General features: G+C 39.6%; 1 protein-coding gene across 1 annotated transcript; it reads left to right on the plus strand.

The window, feature by feature from the left end:
- Positions 1-1,109: 1,109 nt before the first annotated feature.
- On the plus strand, positions 1,110-15,634 carry LOC131681497 (uncharacterized). The gene is made up of 4 exons (XM_058962306.1): positions 1,110-1,358; positions 2,600-2,733; positions 13,926-14,586; positions 14,641-15,634. The coding sequence occupies exons 1-4, from the start codon at positions 1,271-1,273 to the stop codon at positions 14,760-14,762; spliced, it is 1,005 nt and encodes a 334-aa protein (XP_058818289.1). The 5' UTR covers positions 1,110-1,270; the 3' UTR covers positions 14,763-15,634.
- Positions 15,635-19,016: the final 3,382 nt, after the last annotated feature.

The following is a 19,016-nucleotide window of genomic DNA, read 5'->3' on the forward strand; positions in this document are numbered from 1 at the left end:
CTCTTCGAATAAATTGATTTTAATAGTCAACATATTTGCCAAAAACTTTATTGTGCCAGATTCCTTCAAGTTTTGTTTTGTAGTTCAACAATTTTAAGAAAAGATACGGGATAAGTGAAGTGAAGTTGTGTGGTGAGAAAATATTCGCTGATGCCATGCCATTTGACCCAATGCGTTGAACAAAGATGGCAGACGCTGCTCTAACCAACGGCTTCAAATAGGTAGTGTGATAATAGAAACATGTCCAAAATAGGCTCATTACCCTACTGTGATTAATTCTTTTTGACTAAGCTTAACTTTTATGACTTTTTGTTCACAGAAACACATGGGTTAATGCTAAAATGTAATTTTTTGTTTTGTTTTGAATATATCACGCTTCAAATATATCACGCTAAAATACAGAACGACCGTGATATAATCGAGACATTACTGTACATGTTATTTGTGTAGCCAAAAATGATACATATGTCGTTTTCGATTGAGAACCTAGAAACAAACCCAGGTTAGCTTATTCAAACGAACGTTTTTAATGAAACTGAGTTGGGTTCTCGCCAAACAGCGGTGGTGTGAGCGAACCCGAAATATATTTCAGGTTGGAACCCAACCCGGTTTTCAGTTCAGTGGCGCATAACCTAGGTTGGAAACTGGCTTCAAACAAACGGTTTGACAGCAGTTAGGTCCGAAACTGAGTTAGTTTCTGCTTCAAGCGAAAACGACAATAGTTTCACTCTGTGGTTAACAAATACATATATTTTTTCCAGCTGGTAAAATTCATTCGAGAGTTAGGTAGAGTCAATGCATTGTAGGTGTATATAAAGTAAGTTTGATCCAGAGCCTGAGCTACAGATGATGAATTAAGTGGTACGTGGTACGTATTCTGTAAATGCATCGTATCTATACTTAAGGAATTCCTACATGTAGCAAACTTGCAATGATGCGCCGAAACCCAAACCTCCCTTACGTTGAAATAATCACAGCACCCTTGTTGGAAACGTTTCACTAATAGCGAAGCGAAACATTTCACATCTGATTTTGACGGTTTTTTTTGACCAATTTTCGTAATACTTGCGAAACCAGCAAAACAAAACACAGCACAAAAGGTTAGGTTGCGGCAGTATGATATTTGGATTGCGTCGTAAATGGTGTGGGTAGTTGTGTTGCGAGTGACGTCCCCTTTGACTGTAGATAGTAGTGAATATTATTTCGACCGAGTGATTGACTGACTGATTTGTATAGCTGCACCAAGAAAGCAACGATCGTTCCCTGAACGATGAGTGTAAATAACACTGGTGACGAGGAGCCGAAGATGTCAAGACTGTTGAAATTAGCGCAGAAGTTTAACTGCTTTTATCTGAATGGTAAGTACCATTTCAAGTGGCTTGTCATATATGTTACTGCTTGTCTGACTAAGCTATGGCATGGATAAAATCGATAGCGGTATAGGATTGCGATATAGTACGAAAGTTCCAGGTCAATAGCATTGGATGACGAAATTGCAATCATGTATATGTTGCGAGTATTATTCAAAATCATTTTTCATGAAGCTGTTCATACTTCTTTGGTTGTGTACAGTACTTTCAGGACAAATGTTTTATATTTTGAAGGTGACCATTTTGTCCGAAAAAAGTTGCCACGATTGAGATAAATATCATCCCCAATTAGCACTAAATAATTTTAATCATTAGCTCAAATCTTTTCAAAATGAAGTAGTTTTGGGGCAGTGAATCATTAGCAAAGGGGTTCACAATATTAAATTTTACTTTCATTCGCCAGCATACCTGTAGGCCTTGAACCCTTCCCTCGCCAGCGCCGACCTCGTTCCTCGAAGATATTACCACCCAATTTGCAGCTTATTTATTTTAAGCATAACAGTTTCTATATAGGTATATGCATACCATAGTATTCAAATAATACAAACGATGAATAAATCCTTACTCGTTTATCGAAATATGAAGGATGACGCATCTTTATTGGTGGCAACAAACAAAGTTGAACATACGCCTCCAATAAAAGTTCAATACTCTTATGCTTAGGTCAATAAATTTTCCAAATAAATCATTCACAATCTTGCTCTTATCTCTCAGCTTGTTCGGTTCGCTTCGGCATACCAAATCCAATGGACGCGTTTGGTTTTCATTATAGTTATGGCCAGCCTTGACATATATAGACACTTTTGAAACAAGAAATAATGTAGGTACTATGAGAAAATTTCGTTGAAAACGCCGTTCGTAGGCGATAGGATATTTTTCATTTGTGGAGTGATTGTTTTAAAACAGCAGACATACCCGGGGACTAATGTGTTTTCTTCATTCGAAGTAATTTTGGCGTTGCTGCTAATGAATGACGTCGATATAGGAGCAAATGTTTACATGCAAGCTGTTTTATGACGCGGATTATGTACTTTTATTTTCTCATCCTAGTTTGACTTTGACAAATTATACCTAGGACTGGTTGGATTCTTTCTTGCGAAGTAACATAAATGCAAATAGGGTACTTATTAGAACTAGACATCTTGCGATAGATCATTCAGACTATACAATTTTCAGTGCGCTATATTTTTTTAATAATTTTTATTTTACTATGCACATGTTTATTTTAGGCCTTGTTAAGGGCAATTGTCGCCCATTTGTCGTGGACGGGCAGCAGGTTGGTCTTATCACACAGAACGTAATGGAGCAATTACTGAAGTATCCGGAGGTATTCTGCGTTAAAAATGCTGAACCAGGAAAACAGGTATGAAAACACATGAACTAACGGAACTATGAGCATGAAAAGTAAATTGGATTGTAATCTATGTTTAACTGCTGAACCTACTCTGAAAATAGATTATTTCTTGTCTACGTACCTGTATGTGATTAGTATTAGTTTGAAAAAATATCTTTTTCAGCTTCTATGTTAGCTGTAGAATTTTCGACACCTGCAGCAAAATGTATTATAATATTAGATAGTATTGAGCTTCGAATATGATGAAATAAAATTTTAATATCTGCCATATTTTTAGACATACCGTATAATTTAAGTCGTAAGAGCACAACGGATAAACGCGCCTAAAAGATTTCCACAAAACTTCGAGAATTTATCGTTTGTTACGCAAGATATTTTTTCATTAAAAGATATTGAAAACAATATATCTCAATTTTCAAAAAAATATAAACCATCCATAAATTGTCATAAACATTACTTATATCTGAGATTTTTTTTTAAAGACATGACGCACAACTGGTCACATAGTGGTAAACATAGCGTACAGTATCATTCCGGTCGAACTCGGGTGCAGAGAAGCAAAGCGTGCTTTGATCATTAGACTTTGCAAGCGCCTCCCCTACACGGTAAAATGGATGCACCTGTGGGTGTAAGGGCGTAGTGCCAAAAAAGTTGGCGTACAATTACCAACTAATTGGTGAAAGTTAATTAAAAATAAGTATTAGTTAACCTTTGTGTGGAATGAAACTACCCATATTTGATTAGTTAGAACCTGCATTGTAACTATTCCTTTATTAGTCTTATACACCAACAGGCATACCAAAGCCCCAATGGTGTTGGTCTTAATAATAAACTTATTACTAACATTCAAGTCATATACACAAATAGTGGTCATACAATAATGCACAAAAAAGGGTAAAAAGTTCAAATGCGGTTAAAAGATTGATTAAAAAGTCTAGAAAATCGCTGACGCAGAGTTTGTCTAGACACGTTGAAATCGAAAGCTGAAGCAACCTGGTTGAAAATCCTTTGTAGACCAGTGATGGCTCCATGCATACTATAATTAGTGCGTCTGAACGGTAATCGAAGCATAATGTTGTTGCGTAATGTTCGTGGTGCGACGTTTATATTAATTTGTTCTAATATAGCTGGGGCATCTATATGACCTTGCAAAGTGTCGGCGATGAACAAAGCTCTTGCTGTATTCTTTCTAACATAAAGGGGTTCCAGTTGAATCAGCTGACACCGGTTTAACATAGCTAGGTAATCGGACAGAATCTCTCCACGGCAATCTGCGGAGCGCGAAACGTAAAAAGCGACGCTGTACGCTTTCAATTCTCTTAACGCCGTTATTGTAGTTTGGGCTCCACACTTCAGGGAAATATTCTAGGATTGATCGGGATAAAGCGCAGTACAGCGATTTGAGACAATAAATATCTGTAAAACTTTTGGCTATCCTGAAGATGCATCCTAGCGCTCGAGACGCTTTACCGACTGCATAGGAGACGTGTTGTTTGAACGTAAGTTGAGAATCCAGAATCACTCCCAGGTCCTTCACTTGACTGACGCGTTCGATTTCTGTTTCTAGAAGACGGTACTTAAAATAGATCGAATCCTTTTTCAGTGAAAATGATATTACCGAGCACTTCTTCGGGTTTACATGCATGCGGTTCATGGTACACCAGTCAGCAAAGGCTTGAAGCTGCTGTTGGAGAAATCTACAATCTTCAATTGTACGAATTATGCGAAAAATCTTGAGATCATCCGCGAAGGACAATCGGAGAGTCTTTAGAGTAGATGTACATCATTTAAGTATATCAGAAACATCAACGGTCTCAAGTGGCTTCCTTGAGGTATTCCTGACGTAGAAGTGAATATAGGGCCCTGGCAATCTTCTATGACAACCGCTATCTTTCGGTCTGTGAGGTAAGATCGAAACCACTGCAAAACACTGCCATTTATTCCAAATCTCTACATTTTTGCTATTGTGGTATCGTGGTTTAGCTTATCAAAAGCGGCAGATAAGTCGGTGTAAACGACGTCAGTTTGAGCGCGACGTTCCGTACTCTCTGTTATGTAGGATGTTAAGCATAATAGGTTAGATGCAGTTGACTGCCCGGACGTGAAGCCATGTTGATCGTCACTTAGGTACTGCTTACAGTCAGCCTGAAGAGGTTCCATAATCATCAGCTCGAACAACTTCGAGACAGCACTCAATGAAGTTATCCCACGGTAATGATTGACGTTTCGCTTATTGCCCTTTTTATGAACTGGGAAAATGTTCGCTGACTTCCAGCAAGATGGAAAAATACCTTTAGTAATAGATGCTATAAAGATCTGAAGAAGCGGAGCAACCAAAACTTCGATGTGCCTTTTCAGTATCGCGGAGGGAAGCCCGTCGGGTCCCGGATTGAAAGATAACTTAAGTCGAGAGGAAGCTCTGGTAATCATCGTTGCATTAAAATCGATAGCACCCAGAGTGTGACCCACAAGTGGAGCTCTGCTAGCAGCGAGTTCGATTTGCTCAATAGTTAGTGCCTCATCTGTGAATACATTCGCAAATTTTTCCGAAAAAAGTGCACATATGTCTCGAGATGTGGTAGCTGTGTTCCCATTGAACGTCATAGACGACGGAAGTCCTGATTCCTTGCCTGCTCGTTCACATATTTCCAGAAACGTTTAGGATGCGACTTGAGATTACGCTGAATATTTTGCTGATATCGATAGAAACATTGTTGACTGGCTCGTTTGTACACATGGTTGAGACTGACGTAATAGTCTCTGAGTGATATTGTGCGATACTTGGTAAATCTCCACAGGGCAGCTCTCTTTATAGACTTCAGCCGTCGCAGTGTACTCGTTTGCCATGGAGGGCTGGTTTGTCGACGGTGAACTTTCTTTGGAACGCGCCTGGCAATAGCGTACACCTGAACGTTTGAAAAGGTTTGAACTGCGGTTTCGCCATCTTCGGGGTCCAGAATATTTTCCCAATCGATGGTGGAAAGAAGGGCTGCGATACTGCGATGATCAGCTTTACGGAAATTGTAGGAGACAGAAAGCGGTAATATATCGAAGTCATGCACCACAGAGCTATCAATCGTGGCGATCAGTGGAGGATGATGTGCCACGGGTTTTACTAGGGAAAAGGGAGCCGTCACTATTGATGTGGCGGAAACCTGATCGCTGACAAAACAAAGATCAAGATGGCGGCTATTCTCATTGGCAATAGGATTGATTTGTAGTAACGTGGCTGAGCTATAGCTGTGTGTCAAGCCTGTTTCGACGTAGACAATGATGTCAACATTCTTATCGGAGATTGCAAGGCGGTATTGCTCAACGGTTGAATTAATACCACCAACATTTTGGTAGTATAGCAGCAATTTTGCCCGTCGTTGACCAATGCTGGAAATCGAAGAGCTTTGAGACAAGGAAGAGCTCACAGATGCATTGTACTTGCCTGAGGTAGGTTTGCGGAAAACCCCTCGTCCCATCTCCACCACAGGACCGGGACGGCTGCTGGTTGCTGGCAGGAAGGGCTCGACTGTGATGGGGGGACTAAGGGCTTCCTCACGGCTGGCGGCAAGTGTGCGTCCCGGTGACCGAAGAGACGACATTACGTGGGATGTATGCAATGCAGCTGGACTAGGTGTCTCTCGTAAACAGCTGCGGTTCGCAGGCAGGAAGAACGACATCTGGTGCTGATACGGTACAATTAACGGAGAACTGGAATCGGGGAACATTTCAGCGTTCGAATTATTCAGAAAGGATGGGTACTTGCCGCAGAGGGAAGTTTGGAAGACCCTTTCTCCACTCCCGCACACAGGACCGGGACGACTGGTGAACGTTGGCTGCAGTAGCAGGACTGTGGCGGGGGGATCGAGGGCTTCCATAATACAAGCTGCGGTGCATCCTGGTAACCCATTAGCGAAATCTATCCTGCTTTGGCTGGTCGAAATTCCCGAACCGAGTAGGGGAAAAAGGGTAACAGTGGAACTATGAAAACAATACGTTTTCATAGTTCCACTGTTACCCTCTTTCCCCTACTCCAGTCGGCCAAGTAGACGCTTTGAGTGCAGTGTCCTTTAGTTCGGTCGGAAGCTCAACTCGGAAAGAAACGAAATTGAGTTTCGTGAGGTCGGTGTCCTTCTTGAGCAACAAAATTGCTTTGGGTGCATCGCTTATTCCAAGGCATTCTTCAGTCATGGCAACGATTTCCTCCACTGTATGGCTCGGGTCAAGACGGCTCAAATAGACCCAAAATCCGCTCATCCGCGACTGTTCTGATTTCCCGCTGAATGGCTCTAGTACCGCAGACAGCGGCAGCAGTGGCACGAATTTTAGCATTATTCTGGCGACTGCGGAGATTACAGGTCGAAAGGGAACAGTTTGTTCGTTGTATTATTGAACAGGAGAGTCTCCACTCTACCAACTACAGCGGCCTAAGGTTGATACATTTTGCTGCAGCCAGAGGCATGGTTATCTATAGCATCTATTTAGCATACTTGGAAACACAAAAGCGAAGCATAACTATTGTAACGACATTTTAGGTTACAGTTAAGGGACTGGAACGCGTTAAGTATATTTTTCAATATGAAGAGCCATAAAGGGCGAACACGAAATTATTGCGACACATTCAACAGGGCATAACTTTTTTACCATTGGGTAAAAATCAACCAAATTTTACACACTTTCTCATTGATGTGTATTGTTTACATGCTGTCAAACAACGTCTCAAGCCGTGATTTGGCTAAAAAGATCGGCATGTCGCAGAGCTACGTCCAGAATGCAAAGAAGAGAGCTGGACTACATACATACAAGGTACAGAACTTCCCAAACCGCGATGAGCGGCAACAATCGACGGCTAAAACTCGGGCACGGAAGCTCTATGAGAAGATGCTGACAAAATATGGCTGCTGTGTGATGGACGACGAAACGTATATAAAAGCCGATTTTAAGCAAATTCCGGGGTTGGAGATTTTCACCGGCAAGAGCAAGTTCTATGTGGACGACAAATTTAAGAAGAAGAAAATGTCGTAGTTCGCCTCCGAATATCACATTTGGCAGGCCATCTGCTCTTGCGGACTGAGGAGTGAGCCTTTCGTGACAAAGGGCACTGTAATTGGCGAGATCTACTAATCTGAGTGCCTCGAGAAGCGCCTTTTGCCGTTCTTGCAGCAGCAGGACGAAGCTCCGCCATTTTGGCCAGATTTGGAATCATGCCACTATTCTAAAAGTGTCCTGGAGTGGTATGAGGCCAATTCTGTCCATTTTGTTCCAAAGGACATGAATCCGCCAAACTGTCCGGAGCTGCGCCCGATGGAGCAGTACTGGGCAATGATGAAGCGGGAACTTCGGAAGAGCAAGAAGACAGTCAAAGACGAGAAGGACATGTTAAGAAAATGGAAAAAAACTGAGCAACTGGTACCGGATGACACTGTAAAAACTTTGATGGAGGGCATCAAGCGAAAATGCGTTCAATTTTACACTCAAGGCTCCATCGATTAACTTTTCTTTTGATTATTGAAGTAAATATATGTATAAAACTACCGTAAAATTTTGGTTTGATTTTAAACATTATAAGAAAATTGGCATGACATTTTCGGTGTCGCGATAATTTCGTGTTCGCCCTTTAGTACTCGAGGAAGAGCAAGGAGTTGAAAGTTTAGAAAAGCGTGGAATAGGGTCATATACGCAAGCTTAGAGTTTCTCGACGACTTAACCCTTTGTCTTCAAGTGCAGGAGTCAGGATATTTTGGCATTTAAAATGCGAATCACCTGAGTCTGCGGTATGTCCGGACAAGCGTAAAGTGGTTTAGAACTTTATACTGTAGTACCATGGCTTTTAATATTGAAAAATATACTTAACATCTTCCTGTCCCTTGCTAATTAAATGTCGTTACAACAGTTAAAAATTGACTCAATCGTCGATAAAAAAAAACGACAAAAAAGAAGTATAGCTTTGGGACTACATTCCGTTGTGGAACTTGGCCATTTCTTAGTGTATAGAACAATTGCAGGGCCAGTAGCTTATAAGACAAGCGTCTCATCATCTGAACGGCCAGACGTGTTTCAATAGCGGTACATACCCGCTTAATTTTTTTGTCAATACAAGAGAGTATTGTCAAAAGTATTTAACTTGTAGGGGAAAAGTTGGATTGACGATGTGCATTTCAAATAGGATTGACGTATTGAAAAACTGCAACTATAGGACTGCAGCTTATAGCTTAAGGTTGGACAGAGAATGCGCAAAATTCGCAAATGAAAAAAATTAAAGGGTTGTGTACAGGACACGACCACGGTGACATTAAAAATATAGCTTTTTTATCTATCACATATATCGACACACGTTCTTGTTCACTCGCCTGTTTTCATATGTTACAATTTGCTATATACCCTCCCCATTAAAACATAATTTATTGAAGGTCTTTTAACGGTAATCTATTAATTAATCAAGTATCTCACTAGGTGATTGGCATTATTTGGCTGATCCATCTAGTAAAAATAGGCTGGTCTGTCCAGAAAATATATTCAAAAGAAAAGTTCCATATTGAGAGCTGTGATGAGGAAACCCACGCCCGCCAACGGAAATATACAGATTCTCCATAAAATATGAAATTTCATTTTCCATTTAAATTTTCAATAATGTACTAATGAACTTAAGTAAACAATCTTAAGTGTAAGTATTTCTTGATCGATTAGTGGTGGAAAAATGAAATTATTTGATAAATTACATTTTTATGCAACGTTCGCACTACCAGTTAAAACGGGTTTTTATGCTATCTTGGTGACATTTTTCTTGTTGCTAATTATTAAAACGTGTTATAACTCTGTAGTGTAAACATTGTATTATTAAACCAATTCTGCAGCGTTTTATGTTATATAGATGTTTTATGTGGTAATAGGACTGACATAATTATATCTTCAGTACAGCGGTTTGTTTCATAATTTAAAACAGATTTATTTTAAAATTTAAATTAGTATACCCAACCGTATTTGTTGTATACCTTAAAACGCAATTAGAACTGTGTTTTAAATACATAGGGTAGGACAGATATTCTGACTGGTTAAACTGGGAAAACAATTTTAAGTCCAGTAACGCTTAAGACATGGCTTGAATTTGAATCGAAAAATAACACCCTGCTTCAACTGCTGCTGGGACGGTAAGTTCTGTTTTAAAATTTTCCGTTGTGTGCAGTACGAAACAAAAGTGTTTGAAATTAGAAAACAAAAAGTTCTGCTGGGAATGTGATTGTTTCCGATGCAATTACACTCAGATTGTTCACGCAGGGGATACAGGCCGTGTAAATGAAAACCGCGTAAATTTAAAAAAAAAACGCGTTGATGAAAACCGCGTAAATTTCAAAATCCGCGTAAAAAACCTGAGTGTACTCTCCTATATAAAATACTACGCTGCTGAACAGTGCAATAACTACAGAAGCACGTTGTCAGATGCCTTACTGATAAAAAACATATAACCGAAATATGAAGCATGAAAACCAATTTACCCTACGCAGCTACAAAGCGCCGTAAACATGGATTAACAAGTTACAACGCACACGCATGCATAAAAATAAATATATTTTTTTCAAACGCAACACTCTTAAGCGGCACACACCGTATTGAATTAAATCCAAACCACCCCGCCCACCCACTTTGCAAATCATTCTGTGACACCATGCTGGTACCCGACAAATCCGCACACGGCCACCGCTGCCGAAAATGCATAGCGTCTACCGCTTATTGTAGTGCCCAGACGCTGCAGCCATGATCTTACCCGTTCGACATAAGAACAAAAACTGATTCAAACGGGTACGCGTCACCTCTATTTATAAACTAACCGTAGGTGGTGCGAGTGTGTGCAAATGCCAACGTTACCGAAAATCGATAGCGCTTATTGCATCGCCCGGAGACGACGTTGCTCGTGTGGGATAAGAGCAACAACTGATTTAAACGGACATGCGTTGCTTCTATTTATGACTTTTCGTGTTTCATTGAGCAACTAAGCTGCCCTCTTTTGACGGCTGTGTCTGAGAAATCTGCCTCACGAATGGTATTTTTCCCGTTTTTTGTGAACTTTTTAATTTTACCAATTTCCAAAAGTCTACTTTTATTGGGGAGATATTAAATTATTACCAATATTTAAGTTAGGTGTTTCTGAATCGGTTGGTGTATGAATGATTGAATTCCATCTAGTAATATCGGAGTTATAAGCGTGCAAACCTTACATAGTTTCGTTACATGGGAGATAGTTTAGATTTTAGAATGACACCTAGCCCCAGATAGTGGAGTAAGACATTTTTAATGTCAAAAGCAGTTTTTTTCCACACCGTATGTCAGATCTTCATAAAAATCAATCAGCGTATGTAGAAAGTTGTTACAGTACTGCTGATTGATTTTTATGAAAATCTGACATACGGTGTGGAAAAAAACTGCTTTTTTCGTTTGCGAATTTTACCCTTTCTCTGTCCAACCTTAAGGGATGTCGGTCCGTCCCGCGAGACAAAATTTGTACAAATCGGGCGAATTCGCAACTGTCTGCCAAGTAAATACCGGTCCTCGAGAGGAGGATTGAATTTTGCGCCTGATTGTCTCGAAGTGTGTAACGTCAAGTTCTCTATTTTGTCTAGTCCAAGTTATTCGGCTCCTAACAATCCGTGCTAAGTCGGATGTGATGCAATTGAAACTTCGCATTGATTCCGCTTTTGTTTTTTTCATGATCTCTTGAGTCCCCAAGGTCTGAAACGGATCAATCGACTATTAAGTAAATCAAGAGAGCGCTGTAAACCGTAATGTCCACGAATACTAAATTTCCTCCAGCTGTCCTACCAGTAATTATTTCTGTTCTAGTGTGTATTAATGATTATTTAAATGATTGTTGCATCAGATTGAATTATCATGTTGCAACACTACTATGCTTGTTTAATATAGTGGAAGAACAACTGTGCTGTTTCATCTCTATCTTATAACAGAATTCGATTATCCCTGTTCTAGTCAATATACGTATTCATTACATTATGGACCAGGCAAATCCTCAATTTTATCATTATGCTGAGCAGCTAGACGAGTGAAGGTATTTTAAGGTTTCAGAAAAAGAAGCTCTGTTCATAAAGGACATAGGAAATATTTATCGACTATCCCCCATAAAGTTTGCTCGAACCGATTGTCCGCCTTGTTCGACTCGAACAGACCACACAGACCCGAAAGAGCTGCTTATCATTTCTGAGAGCTGGTGTGCTTGGTCGAGTTATATAGTCAAGTCCAGAATAATTGACTGTCTCTTAGGTGTCAGTTCTGCACTCCTTTCCTGAACTAGCTTCATACTCAAGGTCAAAAGAATCAATTAGCAGGGTCCACATGTCCCCCACCCAAGCGAATTAATCAACCAGCAAGTAGGAGCACATATCTACCAACCAGCAGCCAAGAAGACTTTTGAGTTAATGAGAATGGACTATGCCAGTCGAAGGCCATAGGCACATAAGAAGTGTCTCATTCCCTCTTGTAAAACTCGCTTACCGCTGCTCATCTCTTCCGGCATTTCGACGCCGTCGGTCGACCGTCTCATAGAAGAGAACTCTTTAATCGAATCCTTAATTTCCATCGGAACTCATATATAAGACGCTCAAGGAGTTCTACTGGCTCGAATATCAACTATCTGAAGCGAAAAAGACATTATTTATCACATTAAACATATTCCCTAATCCTATAATCAACTAAGGCTGTCTGCCGATTCCAATACAGGAACGCTAATGATGCGACCATCAGGAATACGTCAGACAACCTTAATTGACCCCTTTCAACACCAGTTTAGCCTTACCAAGCCGTAACGCGGGTGGCGGCGTGAAAACTGCCGAATAGGGGTTGAGAACAGCTTAAAACTACATCTGATGTTGTTCCAAATGTATGTGATATCCAAGACTAACTTGGATAGTTCCATCGAACCTAGTTTGCATACCTTACATAACTAGACTCACTGTTCTCCATTCACCCACATCGCTTTTTTCCACGTTTTTTGCAACAAAATCCACACCTTCGGGATAAGATTGGACGCGCTACCCCTTTGTTCTCACCGCTTGTCACACATCACATGAGGTGTGTTGCTGTAACAATTTATAGTTTCCTCAAGATCTGGGTGATCGAATTTCTGCTTCGAGGCCAGCGCCTTTTTGTTTACCTCCCACCTTCAGCCCACTGGGATGAACGTGAACGAGAACGCGAGAGAAGGCAGACGGAATGACCCCCACGCTATGATGGATAAGGCAAGTAATGCTTCACCGCCAAGGAAAAGGATTTCAACATGCAGCAGCAAACTGCGTCAATAAGATCTGGCAAACAGACATTATTAGTATTTTTTAGTTTTATTTATTGTAAAAACTAAGATCCACGACTCAGTTGTGCTAATGCATTGAGCTGTGTCAAATAAATCTATAGAGAATAAATGTTCGACGACCGGATATAACCGAGGTCTTTCAGCCTAGAATATAGGAACGGTTAGGATTGGTAACTCCTAACACGGACACGTGTTTGCCAGTGTGAGGGCTGTTAAATGAGACTGACAAGAAAATCCAAAAGCAAACATTTCGGTTAAAAATAAATGAAAAGAAAGTAAATGGAATTGAAACTGGAGAAAAAGCCCAGTGCCTTCTAAGGGCACCTAGAATTGCATTTATCAGGTTACCCACAGTTCCCATGTCAACTTAAAATATGAAAGTTCATTTAATTACTTGACAATGGGGTTGAATTACATTCTCAAACTTTGCAGAAGGCAAAGAATTCTTCACATTTCCTTTCGATCATGCCCATATGAGCCTGCCTAGTTCTAGTTTTCCGTTCTAAGTTTATAACTGATTCGCTCTAGAATACCTATTCGTCTTTCAATTTCATTGCTTTCGTTTCTCTTAGTCTCAAATTTGCCGAAAATAGCCAACAAAATCGATACAGTAGAACCTTGCGGCAATTAAAACATAGTAACATTCTCAAACTTTATTGGAAACTACTGAAACCACAAATACGTTTTTATCCTAACTTTTTGTTATTTGGGAAATATGTATGTAGAGTTTGCTTGAGGTTTCTTCTTAAGCTGCTTTTAATATTCTTACAGGTAACAATTTCACCTTCAAAATTGTATATGTGTTCTTCCGTGTGAAGTTCTGTTTGACTAGCGTAACACATCTTTCCTATCCTGTGGTAGAGAATTAAAATATATTTCTTTCTCTTGCAAGCAGAAAATCGTCGAGCTTAATCCGGCCTTCCGGGACTACACCGAACGCTCGGAGCAAATAGATAAAGTGCTGCAGGAATTTCGCTCCGAGGCCGTCTTTGTTGCTCTGAAAGGATGGCGCAATGAATGTTACGAGGTAAAAAGCACAACGGAGTCACTTCTCAAAATGGACCGCTCGGCAACGTGTCTTTTCGGCGTGCGCAACTATGGCGTCGAAATCAACGGCTATGTTCGGCATCCGACCAAGGGGCTGTGCATCTGGCTACAGCAACGTTCGGATACCAAGCAGACGTGGCCCGGCAAATGGGACAACATGGTCAGTGGCGGGCTCTCCGTTGGCTTCGGTATCTATCAAACCGCCGTCAAGGAGGCGGCCGAAGAGGCATCTATACCGCCGCATTTGATTAAGAACCTCGTTTCGGCCGGATGCGTTTCGTTCTTCTTCGAGAGTGAACGGGGTATTTTCCCCAATACGGAGTTTGTGTTCGATTTAGAACTGCCGGAAGATTTTGAGCCTGATAATAGTGATGGCGAGGTGCAGAATTTTCAGCTGCTGCCGGTAAAGGAGTGTTTGGAACGAGTTTTCGCACCGGACTTCAAAACAACGAGTTGCCCGGTCGTGATCGACTTTATGATTCGACATGGCGTTATTACTCCAGAAAATGGTAATAAGTCGATAAAGTGTTCCGTTTCAGTTCTAACATACTGTTTTTTTTCAGAGATCAACTTTACCCAAATCGTTGAACTTCTGCATGTTCCATTACAATCACTTTACACATACAGAACAACGAAGGTTAAAAACCTCAATAATGGTAATAGTATTCAGAATGGCCGAGTTTAGCTTGCTTGTCATTTTAACGCGCAATATGATAGCTGCATTCAATCGACCATAGCAAATACGAAGCTATATACCTATGCATTCTCAAAATTAAGGCAAGTTTTTTATAAATCAAAATTGATTGCAGATAGGCTATTTAAACTTAAATTTAAATTGTGCTATGTAGGTGTTCACGTTTTCTAACTCTAATCAATATTCTCTCAATCTATGATACCGCGAAGCAGCAAAAGGTTAAATGCGTTTGCTATTACAATCTGTATAATCGAGTTCCGTTTTTACGTATAGATCATCCATCTATATGTGGATAAAATTTTATCTAGGTCAAATGGCGGTAGATAATTTACGATTTTACATAATTAGCAATATATTCCCAGATCAAACAATTGAACAACAAACTGATACACTATCTAGCCAATATAAGACATTTTGGGTATTTTCGCTATGTGATTTTGATCTTTGCCATACTTCCTTATTGTACTCTTCTTTGTTCCATTCGTCAACACATAAAATGCACCAAAAAATGAATTTTTTGTAACTTTAGGTGAGACGCCCGAGGCAGTTTGAGTAAATTATATTAAAATAGCCGCCAAAACGGCTATGTTTTACAGAGATGATCATATTTATTTATTTATTGATAATGAAATGAAATAATCATACCTTAGAATCACTCCATGTGTGTTAGTATACAATATTATTATTTTCCGGGATTTATATGTCCGTCGCTGTAGTTGTTAAATAGATCCTGTATTCCTCATATTTTATACACAGAAACGTTTTCTTGAGAAGGAAATGCTGGCATCTTCTGTTTCAAATAATACTCGGTTTAAACTTATGAATAATGCGATTTGACGGAAAATACATTAGCTCTGTTCAAATGTTGGTTTTATTACATTCTTATCCTTTACCTTGAATTTGATTTTGGTGAGAAGTCTTAGGGTGAGAAGGGTGGGGAATAAAATATGTCAGTTTGCAAAGAAATTAACTAGTTTTTTGTCGTGACTACGACTTACGTCTCAACATAGGGGCCCCTCTTCAAAATTTCGAAAGAAGCAGAAGGTTGAGTTTTTGTTGAGCAGAATAACACAATGTTTGCACTAATCAGTACTTACTCTTACTTACATAAAGAAAAATTGATTTTCAGAAATCAATTATTATCTACGCCATGATTGGCCAGTACTATTTGATCCGAGGGTCTTTCAATAAGTCCTTAGTAAATCCAAGAGGTGGAGCTAGTAGTGTCGGTAGATTTTTTTTTGTAAGTTGCACTATCGACAGGAAAGCTGTCAAAATTTCAGCTTGATTCATAGCGTAGGTCAATTTCTATCGTCGATTAAAGTCACCAACTTTTTACTGAAAAAAAGAACTTAGAAGAATTTTGGCAGTTTTTATTTTGCGCGGATTTCGCAATTAACACGGTTTTTGCAAAAAATATTTAAAAAAAATCAAACAAATTTCTGCCACCTACTCTCAAAACCATTCCGACAATACCTATTAGACCGGCAACAATTTTGACTTTTTTTCGGAACACTGCTAATTCGAATGGTAATTGGTAATGATAACCATATGCAAAATATGAGCTTTATCCGATAGCTCTAGTTCACCCCCAAGAGGTTTCAAGATTCTATAGTAATATATGGAAACACGGAAATAAAAACAAATTTCAATAAAATATTTCACAGTACTACTGCGTAGTGCGTACCCCAAAATTTACAGTCGCGTAGTTTTTTTTATAACGAATAGCTTTGTTGAAGATCGCATATTGATTGGAGGTTCCCCTTAAAAGTTATTTAACTTTGAAGACCAACCATTTTTTTTAAATTTCCTATTCTAAGCTTGTGCGAGAAAGAGAGGCAACACATAACTTTATATGAGAACATCTTTTTACTGCAAAACCGGATCAATTTGCAGTCTTCGGCAATGTTGATCCTTACACCTTAAGTTATATATCTGCAGATTTTGGGATGCACAAGATGATACTGGCATTATGTATTGAATTTATTACTTCAATTGCCTATTTTTCATATATTTTCACATACAAACTTGAAATCTCTTGTGAGTGAATTAGAGTTTTCGAAAAAAGCTCATATTTGACAAGCGGTATTTGAAGCCGATTTCCGTTTGATTTGACAGTGTTCCGAAAAAAGTCGAAATTGTTGCCGGTCTAATACCCATATTGCATGGATTGTAGAGAATTTCCGCTAAACCGGAGGTCGCCATCTTTGATTTCAAAATGGCGTCAAAAATCAATTTCTAGCACCTACTTGTCAAGACCATTCCGAAAATACCATATTGATTGGGTTACAACGAATTTCGCTAAACCGGATGTAGCCATCTTGAAGTTCAAAATGCGTCAAAAATCAATTTCTGGCACCTACTCTTCATGTCCATTCCGAAAATACTCATATTGATTGGGTTATAGCGAATTTCGCTAATGAGAAGTCGTCATCTTGGATTTCAAAATGACGTCAAAAATCAATTTCTGGCAGCTACTCTTCGAGACCATTCAGAAAATACCCATATTGTTGGGGTGCGGGCCATACGGAGTCTTCCGGACCCGTCTCTTCCATCTTTCCGAAAATCTTCAGTCTTTTGCATTCAAAAGGACTTAGAATATTTGTTAATTGCGAAATCCGCATGAAATAAAAGCTGCCTAAATTCTTCTAAGTTATTTTGCATTCAAAAGGACTTAGAATAATCTCGGTAATTGGAAAATCCGCGTAAAAAACCGCATTAATTGGAAAATCCGTGTAAAAAAAAAATTGCTCTGAATTAGGGCCTTGTTACGTATCGGTTTCGTAACGTTCTTATTGTGGTGGTGGGGCCACACTGTACTCACCAGCTATTAAGGTCGTTTCACGGTTGTCTCCTGGAGAAATTCACACTGGGGCGGACTATTCTTCCCACATTGTGGTCACTGAGCGAATCGTAATTAATTTTCGGCGGAAACAGGTACCTAAAGGAATGCACTGTAAACAAAATGGACGACACAACTTGTATATAGAGACCTTACACTTGTAATTTATTATTAATTATTCTTTTGAAAAAGAAACAGAAAATATTTTTTTGAATTTTTACTTGCGCACTTTTATTCACCAAAACCTTCTCCTGGCGATACCGTTGCGGCCGTGATGATCGTTGGTCGACTTTCTTCAGGCTGGATGCGGGATGGGCCTCGATGGTGGTGCAGGAACAGACGGACGATGGCGACGGGGGACTCTAGACGAAGCAGCAACTCGGCCCATCTGTAGCGGAGGCCTGCGTTTCACTTTTGGGCCCGGAGAGTGGTACCAATGCGCACTTTATCTTCTACACGAGTGTCTAACACTAAGTCGAGTGGGATTTACGTTTTCGGTCTAGTAGAGCCTACCCACCGGTACTTGGGTACTGGCATCTACAATGGCGTTTTGGCTTGCCAATCATTGACCGTTCTTGCACTCGCGTCGTACTAGTACGTTCACTACACGAAAAAACCGGTAACCACACTGATCCCACTCGATTGACCGGACAGAACCTTAACGTTCGTGTGGTGGATCTGAACGGCGAAGACAAGATCCCACGGATCAGCTTATAACACAACACTTTGTTACGTTGGAAACGCGCGGTCACTTAATGTCGGTGACAATCGCTGCTGTTGGTCTTCACTCCTCCGGGCCGATGAACTATTAGAGACCTTATTACTTTTTCGCGGTAGATTTTTATCCTTGCCCTGTCCGTTTTCCAAAATATACCCACCGCGCCTCCTCGCATCCCACCCCGCATTTGATGACGGTGATGATGAGATGACAGGACGATGACGGTTGACATTTACAAAAATTTTATCGTTTTGGTTGGTGTCACGAAATATTTTTAGTACAAAAGCTATCATGTGCGGTACTTGTTTCCTTGATTATTTTTTTAAATATTGAACAATTATAACAAAAAAATATAATAACAAAATGAATAATAAACAAGCAAAATAAATAACAAATATAAATAAATAAATAAGCAAATAAATAAATATATGAATAAATAAGTATATAAATAAATAGATATAAAAATAAATAAATAGACAAAAAATAAATAAATCTCTGAGCAAATTAATAATATTACCTACGTTTGACACCAACCTGGGCTAATAGGCAGAACTTAAAAGCGACTCAAACATGCAAGCACGTAATGGTTTGACGTTTTAATTCTACTTAGACATTTACGAACAATAATTTTAAAGTATAAACAAAGAACAGGCGTCGTCAAATACACGAGATAGACCGTACACTG

Source organism: Topomyia yanbarensis, chromosome 2, assembly GCF_030247195.1.
Source record: "Topomyia yanbarensis strain Yona2022 chromosome 2, ASM3024719v1, whole genome shotgun sequence".
NCBI lineage: Eukaryota > Metazoa > Arthropoda > Insecta > Diptera > Culicidae > Topomyia > Topomyia yanbarensis.